This window comes from Notothenia rossii, assembly GCF_949606895.1.
Source record: "Notothenia rossii genome assembly, chromosome: 1".
In the NCBI taxonomy this organism is placed as follows: domain Eukaryota; kingdom Metazoa; phylum Chordata; class Actinopteri; order Perciformes; family Nototheniidae; genus Notothenia; species Notothenia rossii.
Genome location: NC_136912.1, coordinates 77,080,468 through 77,089,575, shown reverse-complemented (window position 1 = coordinate 77,089,575; position 9,108 = coordinate 77,080,468). Strand labels below are relative to the sequence as shown.

Below are 9,108 nucleotides of genomic sequence, written 5' to 3'. Positions count from 1 at the left end.
TGTCTGCCTATTTGTATTATTTTGTATTTCTTATGAATAGATACAAAAACACATTGGAGCACCTAGAGACGGCTTTGTTTACAACAACTTTAGTCCAGACTAAAATATCAGAACAACTTGTTTAGATTGCAAAGTTTGTCTAGAAGTTCATGGTCCCTACATGATAAGTCCTGCTGACTTAAGTGATCCCCTGAATGTGTATTTAGCTTGACCAGCAAGTCAAAAATGTTCACTAGTGAAAACGCTCAATGATTACGTACTGACGTGTAGTTCCAAAGAATTACTGGTGATGTATGACAGCGTCTCTTGTATCAATGATCTGTGGATGGATTCCCACAATATCTGGTAAATGCATGATACTTTCTTTGATTGATATTTGTCCAGTCCTTTGGTTTAGGACCAATTACCTGCAAAACTACTGACATTCACATCAACCTTTGTGTTAAATGCTAGTTGTAAACAAAGCATGCTAACATACTGTAGGCCTACTAGGATGCTGAACATGGTAAACATTATCCTGCCTTAACACTGCCAAGTGAGCATTGCCTTTTTGAATTTTCTGTCACATGTTGATGTTATGACGATCATATTGACTCGTCGTATGTAGTGCTCAAAACTGCAATTTTAAAAAGATGAAAATGTAAGCATGCAATAACATTTATTTGACCAAAAAGCAAAATGATAGAATAAAGCGCAAGTTTACTTACAATATATTTAAAGCAGAGATGGACATTTTATAAACCTGCAACCCTGTGGTGACATACGGGACACAAACCCAGACTTAATATCTGTCCTCTCTGAGGGGGAAGTAATATAGTCCCTGAGTGCACTAACCTTAACATAGTTTCCTAATTCTCATACAGTAGTTTCAATTATATTTTAATGAATATATAGTTTTATGGTTACACATATCTTCCAGCTCAGGTTCAGAGACATGTTAACAGATTTGATCCACATTCACATCAGCAAACCTTACAAGTTCTAATATCTCAGAGAAAATATCATAAGCAATTAGAACACAAGTGGCCATAAGCATTATTGTACATACAGTACAGTGATCATGTTGTTTATACATCAGTACTTTGATTTATTTTCTAAGGTGAGATGGTAAAGAGCAGAGTCCTTTGGAGAGAAAGAGGAGAGGGGGGTTGGCCTCAGCAGAGGAAGGTGAGGTCGCTCTTCCTGCAGCCCACCTGGCAGCACACGCTGGTCAGCACGTTGTTCATGTCCCGTCTGGAGAACTCGGAGCCCGGGATGCTTCCGGTCAGCCTCTCCAAACTGCTCTGCTCCCCTGTGGGCAAAGCTGGAACTACAAAACACAACAGTTGGTAAAGAAACAGCTTGACGTAAAACACATTGTGGAAATGCAGTCTGATAACCAGGTTCACACTTATCCTCTGCAAATGTCAGTTTTCCAAGTATCACACTTAACAACATAATGATAGACGTCGGACTGTTTTCAGATCAGTCTTATGTAATTAAGGTCTATGTTCCCATTTAAATAAGGAAACTCTAAATGATTGCACAGATTAGCTCTATGCCATTTGTCTTCTCCAGTGTCACTTTACTCTTTCTAATCAGCACGACTGATAGGCTAACGGGGTTTGTGTTTGACAGGCAGTAAGTTAGAGGCTGCTGCCGGGGAACACACTGTGTGTATTTAATCATGATATGTGGGATCCTCGTCACTAATAAGGTAAAACAGCAGGCGATGTCTCTGCGCTGGGGCACCTGTCTGTCTGCACACCCACTGCTCGGCAGCCTCGGAATTAATAGCAGGCTATACATTGTATATGCTCCTTACAATGACTACCTTTTTTTGCATTGATTTTAGGATATTATTGGTTACTTACAACATAAGAGATTATTATTATGATGATATTTACAGTATACAGTATATGAAGTAGAGTCACAGTAAAATTCATAACTTAAAAAGCTATGAATGAAATGAAGTTTTAACTTTAGCTAAATGTGTGTAACTCAAACAGCTGTATCCTCAAACATTCAGATAAATGGCTCAATACATGTTTGCATTGAGGGAGGATTGCAGATGTTGTCCCCTATCGTTAACCTATTTTAACAAGCGTATGACGAAAGGACCCTATAATGATCAGCATAAATGCTTACTGCCAGCAAAACCTGTCCCCATATTCATAGACAGCAGATTATTATTTTAAGACAGACTTCAACATTTCTGAAGCTTTTTAAGGCCACATTTAAAAAGAAGAACAACAGGTTAAAGGTTTTTCTGCCTTATTCATCCTTGTCTGTGTCTAAACCAAACTAAAATGTTAGATTTGTCTTCATCACCAACCACTAACACTGTCTGTTTTGAGAAAAAAATAGGTTGTCTCACCGTCCATGTCTGAGTCACTGAGGAATCTCCTCCAACGGGAGCCTCCGCAGGTGTATACGACGGCCCTCAGGAACTCTCGTCCGCACAGCTTCACCGCCTTCACCTCAGCTCTCACCTGGAGCACACACACCACTGCACACAACAGCATAGGCAAAACCCCCAGAGCACGCATGCTGGATAACTGACAGAGGAGGTTTTCTCTTTAGGGGTCCGGTCTGTTTAGCTGCTCCTTTATCTCGCCTTGAGCCTTCTTTCTTGGTCCAATGCCTGCATCTCCTTGTGTTATATACCGTCCACCTTTCAGTTCATTAGTCTCAGCATCTCTCCACTTCCTCCCTCCTACTGGCCCATCCCAATCACCACACACACACACACACACACACACACACACACACACAAACACACACACACACACACACACACACACACACACACACACACACACACACACACACACACACAGACTTAACTCTGTCATGACAATCAAGTCCGTTTAGGTTTCCGGTCATCTCCACCAATACCAATGTCAATCATCTATGACAGAGAGAGGAGCATTAGCCTTTTACAACCTTCAACTGACTATCACAGATGATTGCTGACTCCTCTGTGATTATGTGATGTAAGGCTGCGATTGCACCGACTGCACTGTAAGGCTAATTGAGTCATGCAAAGTGATTCCCAAACAGGTGTTTCATCTGTTTACAACATTCGATGGCCCGTAGTCTTTGTCTTTACAGCAGTTTGGGTCCATATGAGAGGATAAAAGTCAATGTTGACAGTCCCATCATGAGGGTCATTACGGTGCTGCTGATGGCACGGTGTGATACTCAGCAGGACATTTCATTTCGATCATTAACGGTGGAGGTCCCACTTAGGATGTCAATGAAATTATATTATGGTCAGTTGGCTGTTTGGTTGTCCCTATGGTAGTAGAAAACCACAAATGAATAATAGAATAGACCACATTTTCTGAAATAGATAATAAAATGGATTGCTTTAAACATTAGAAGTGACTTGAAATCTTGTCATTGTTGCTTTAAATTGGAAAGAACAATATGTAGATTTAAATGACAAGCAGATTAATGGAGCTTAACTAAACTTCATAAGAAATAACACAAATAACACAATGTGCATTTTTCTGGGATAAGGCCGAGAGTTTAATCAATGAGTAGGAGATCTGTAGCCTTAATTACACTATTCTAACTCTTTAACAATGGATTACTGAAAGGTGAAATGGGTCATAAGATAACTGACTGAACTTTGCACTATATAATTTGTTGATCCAGCCATTGTTAAATTGGAGAAACCAATGCGAGGGTAATGGGTCAGTGAACATCATGTTCTTATACTGAAATGGAGCAGCAGCTCCTACATTGATGAAGACTCTGTGATACATTTAAAATCTCTGCAAAAAGCCAGTGAGTGCAATTTCATTTTGGATTTTTTTGAGGTGAGGTTATCATGCAGAATCAGCAGACACAGGTTTATTCATTTAGACTGGATGGATGACTAACATGTTGTCTGTCTTTTTTTTATGTTGCTCTGGCTCCCAGTTTTCTGTAAGGTTTCTCAGAAGTATACTCAAAAAGCCGCTGGGGAAAAAATTGTATTTACATTTGGATCTGGGGTATGAAGTCTGTATTTTCTTTATCTGATATGCATTAATAGCTGTAATGAGAGCTTCTATCATCATAATAACTCAGGTTTGTCTGACTGTCCTCAATGACGGACTAAAAGAGAGGTGAAGAAAATGACCTTAAAAACCCTAAATGACGTGGAATCAGCAGGCTGACTGACATAATGACAAACTAACAACCTGTAAACAAGTGCTTCTGGTACTCTTTAAATAAACGCTATAGCTTTGATTGCTGATGTTGTGCCTTGAGTCAAATCCGTGGTTTTTCATTTGAATTCAAACAAGAAGAGTGTTTTATGCAATTTGACATAACAGAAACTTGCTTTTTAGCAAACTGATCAGCAGCTGGAGTAAAGATAAAGGTTCCCTCTCGTTACCGTGGGTAGTTGTTGTCTTTTATTTAATTACAAAACTCCTACATGTTTACAGTATTCAGTTTTGAAACATGAAGTTTGGTATTGGTTCTGTCCTCTTTCCAGCTCGCCCAGGATCAGCGCTCTGAATATCTTCACATCCTGTTTGAAGTCCGCCACAAAAGTGATGAGTGTCCCGTCTCCCTGCTTGAATTCGACTGATATCAAATCTCTCTCAATGTCCGCCTCCAAAACCTCCTCGGTCACCAGCCCGTCAGCCAGGGCAGGGGTTGAATGTCTTATTGTACACAGCTTTATGAAGATCTAACTGAAGTGCAGTTTAAGACATTTGTTGAATGGGGATGCCCAGCTGCCATAATCAACAACAAAGGGTTCGGATCAAAATTCAGCCTGAGAGAAATACATATATTGTATGTGTGGTTTATAATATCTTTAATATTACCAAGTCAAAGCAACGTTCCTGGTGGTTAAGATGCCAATATAATAGTATTTATAATAAACAATGGTGAATGTTCTATCAAGGAAACTAAACAGAGCATTTCTGGTTTTCAAATTATATCATTAATAAGAACCTGATTAATTTTGTCAAAATATGGTCTATGAATGATTTAACTGAAGTATCATTCTTAAAACTCACTTCATTGTGAAACTAAACTTAGTTAGTTTTGTTATTGTACTGACTTTTAAAATCACACCTATATATTTTTTAATTGCATTTCCAAACCTTGAAATAAGTATTTATAACAGTAAAAATGTTATATTTACTCTAAAATCCAAACAGGCAAGTTAGTTGTTTGCAGATAAGATCCACCCTAATGGGATTCTGAACGAGACAAGCAGTCGCCCATTTCTCTTAGAACCAAATCTTACAACAAGAGCCTGGAGTTAAATGGATGGAACAGGAACAATCCTAATTGGCTGTGTGTGTGTGCGTGCGTGCGTGTCTTTAATCGATCTGTAACCTGCGACCTGAGAAATTCTGTTTGCTGTGTGAGCTGGCCATCAGGTGTCCGTGTGTCATTGACTCACATAAAATGCTATAAAGCCAGTTAGAGTGCACTAAAACAGATTGCAGTACAGTATAATATCAACAAAAGGTAAAGATTACATGATTGTAATTGTAGTATGTTCAATAAAAACAATCTACCAAAGCTCAAAACTCTAAAAGTTTAATGTATTCTTCACTTTGTCTTTAATTATCATAGCATACTCGTTTTATTTCAAATAACATTAATAATGCAATCGCATATTATTTCCTCAGTTTGACCTTATTGCCCTCTTCCATACAACTGTCTGTCTAAAGCTGACTTGTGACGGCGAATTTTGTTTTGGGTTTGAAATTTGACAGCCATTTGCTCTGGATTGAACTGCGTCCTCTGGGGTTTCAGTTAGGGACCATCATTTTCACAAATCTGTTGTTATTTTCAATACCTCTGTGCCATCTTGCCCCGGAATAATTTGTCTAGTGGCATACCTTTATGATGTGCCAGGCACCAGTGGATTCAAATGAGTGAGTCATTGTATTATTACACTTCATACTGGATTTCAGTCCAATATTTATTTCATTGAACGTTTTAAATTAAGAATTGAATTTATTTTCAATAGCTTCCATGTCATGTGACACAGTGGCTCTAAATCAATGCAGCCTCATATAGCTAGACTTGACAAGAAGGAGAAACCTATTTATTATGTTTTCTTGTCATATATGAATATTTGTATCATTGTGGATAAGCAATAAAGGGACCTATACCTTCAGTTTAAAATCAGTAAGTAAGTAAGTAAAACTCTATTTATATAGCACCCTTCTCAACACGAAGTGCTTTACATACAATACACAATACACAATACAACTATCAAATGTATAACAGAATGCATAAAACACAGCAAGTAAAAGATAGGATAAAACACAAATGAAAAACAGCTACAAACTCACCTCCTCCGACGCCCCAAAAGCCTGTCGGAAAAGGTGAGTCTTTAGCTGCCCCTTAAAAATCTCTATTGAGACAGAGGCTCTCAGTTTCCGGGGGACGTGTATTCCAAAGCCTGGGGCCACCGGCTCAAAGGCACGGTCACCCTTAGTTTTTAGCCTGGTTCGGGGCACCCTTAAGAGGCCTTGTTTGGAGGACCTCAGGGCCCGGGTTGTCCTGTGAGGGTGGATAAGGTCGTTAATGTAGGCTGGGGCTTGGCCAAGAACAGATATGTGTAAACAAATAATAGGCTACCTTAAATTGGGTTCTGAGATGGAGAGGGAGCCAGTGCAGGGCAGAAAGGATCGGACTGATGTGTTGTGTTTTTTTGGACCGAGTGAGTAATCTGGCTGCAGCATTTTGGACTTGTTGTAGCCGGTTTATTGATGTTTTGTTGAGGCAGGGGAACAAAGCATTACAATAATCAAGCTGGGATGAAATAAAGGCATGGAAAGCAATCTCCAGTTCTGCATTGGATAGAAACCCCCTGAGCTTGGCAATGTTCCAGAGGTGGAAAAAACAGGTACGGGTCAGGAGTTTGATGTGTTTGTCTAGTTAGCATAGACTGATCGAAGGTTACACCAAGTTTTTTTTACGTTTGCCCTAATGTTACCACTAAATGAACCCAGGTGGCTTGCTACGTTAGAGGCGATGTTATCAGCCGCTAAGATCAAGACTTCCGTTTTCGATGCATTGAGCTGTAGGAAGTTGCTTGACATCCACTCCTCAATTGCAGAGACAGACATGTAAGGGTGTTTAAATTCTCAGCTTTGACGGGTTTGAAAGAGAAATATATCTGGATATCATCTGCGTAACGGTGATACGAGACACCCTTGAAATGGCTAATTAAGGGGCCTAATGAGAGCATGTAAAGGGAACAAATAATCACTTATCACTAAGGAGGTCCGTGGCAACAGGTGAGGGATATATATTTACTATCTGCAAATGAACACAGAAAACCGGCATTAACACACTACGACACTAGATGGAGCAAATAATAAGCATTGACTTATATATCCCCTCTTATATCAAATTTAGCCCCAGCCTTGTAAAAATTATACTTTTCTGATAAGGGCCCCCCCTTATCAAAATTACACTTTTTTGATAAGAGTCCCCCCTTATAGGCCTATAAGATTTTACTTTTTTGATAAGGGGGTACCCTTTTTTTTAATTATTACCATAATAATTGTTGTGTTGTTTCCAATGAAGAGGTAGAGTCACCCTAGTCAGTCCTTCTACTTTTACCAGAGTATTTTTAAACACGAGTATTTGTACTTATAGGACTTGAGTAAAGTGTGTACTTTTGCCATCTCTGCAGGAGGAGAAGGAGAAACATTCCAGAAAAAGCCTTCCTTTTAGAACAGATCAGCTCAGTTTTTATGTTTAAAAAAATACTCGCGTTAGCACCATGTCAGGTTTTTGGTCGATTTAATCACGTCTTGGATTGCAGAGTATGAATGTCCTCTTGCTATTTTCAGTTGATAAATACTTGTGTAAAGTTTGTGAAGGCAGGAGGAAAAAAGCTTCCGCGATCACCGTCTCCTCTGTTCCTCCAACCCCCCCCCCCTCCATGAGTGACAGGCTGATAGTAACCTGATATAATAGAAACGTTATTATTCACTTAATCACTGATTGAGATGATAAAGCTAACTTAATCTCATACATTCATGGGATTTATGTAACAGTAAGACAGAGAATAAGTGTGCACCCACATGCACTATTTTAGTTTTTATATGCTGTTTGATATACTCCTGTTGTCTCCTGTGTGTGTTCAGACCATAGGTTCAGACTCAAGTCATGTTTGTGAGGCCACATTCAGGACCTTCAGATTCCTTTTTTTAACAGAAGACCATTGCTAGAAGCTGCAGCTAGACTGCAGAAGCATTAGTTTTTTGTTTTTGGGGATGGAACAATTTCACACAGATATAGGGAGGCTAGGCCTATACAATTGATTTATTATGGTTTATAATTTCATGTCAAGACGAAGAAAAAGAAGAAGATGGCTGAACTGTTCAGTGTCAATCCTGTGGAGATGGAGATGGAGGTTATAAATCTCCAAAATCAGCTTAAGTCTCAGCAAAACTCACAACATTTCTGGAGCCTTGTAGACCCAGAAAACTATAAGAACATCACCAAGCAGCACTGCACATTTCTGCTTTATTTGGCTCTACAGTACATACCTTTGTGAAGCAGCTTTTTCTGACATGAATGTCATGAAATCTAAATACAGAACAAGACTGACTGATGAACATTTAAATGACTCTATTAGAGTGAACCTAAGTGGGTACACTCCAGCATACATCTAGTGGAATTCATGCAGTGCCAGTCATCTCACTACTTGTAAAAAAGAGTGAATGCCACTTATTTTACACATGTGCCATAAGATGCTTGATTAAGATTATGTGGGCCATAATAAGAAGTGAAACATATATGTGAATTTCAAATTTTTACTTACTATGTGGGCCACAATAATATATGAGAAATTGTCGTTTTCTTGGACCTTGATGTGAAGTAAAGATGTTTGATAAGCTTTGGGTATTAAAATTTCACACGTGTACAAAAGTAGCTTAATTCAACTGATGAGTGCTATGTGAATAAATGTATGCGATGTGATGCAAGTAGCTCTTGGCCACTTTCATTTTTTCAAAGTGGCTCTCAGATGAAGAAAGGTTGGAGACCCCTGAACTAGAGGGATACAAATGATATTCTACTGGATCCCAACCATAGACTGTATAAAGATCCCAGCCACTGAACCGTCGGTGCTCCTCCCGGCCT

At 39.1% G+C, this 9,108-nt stretch overlaps 1 protein-coding gene across 1 annotated transcript; it reads right to left on the bottom strand.

The window, feature by feature from the left end:
• Window positions 1-641: 641 nt before the first annotated feature.
• On the bottom strand, window positions 642-2,621 carry insl5a (insulin-like 5a). The gene is made up of 2 exons (XM_079677702.1): window positions 2,357-2,621; window positions 642-1,309 (listed from the first exon to the last, which is right to left on the bottom strand). The coding sequence occupies exons 1-2, from the start codon at window positions 2,526-2,528 to the stop codon at window positions 1,155-1,157; spliced, it is 327 nt and encodes a 108-aa protein (XP_079533828.1). The 5' UTR covers window positions 2,529-2,621; the 3' UTR covers window positions 642-1,154.
• Between the last annotated feature and the right edge of the window lie 6,487 nt (window positions 2,622-9,108).

Bases quoted from the DNA above. Each gene is read 5' to 3' on its own strand.
- insl5a (XM_079677702.1), bottom strand. From the start codon at position 2,528: ATGCGTGCTCTGGGGGTTTTGCCTATGCTGTTGTGTGCAGTGGTGTGT. The intron at 1,310-2,356 runs GTGAGACAACCT...TGTGTTTTGTAG, and splicing joins CAGTGACTCAGACATGGACG to TTCCAGCTTTGCCCACAGGG.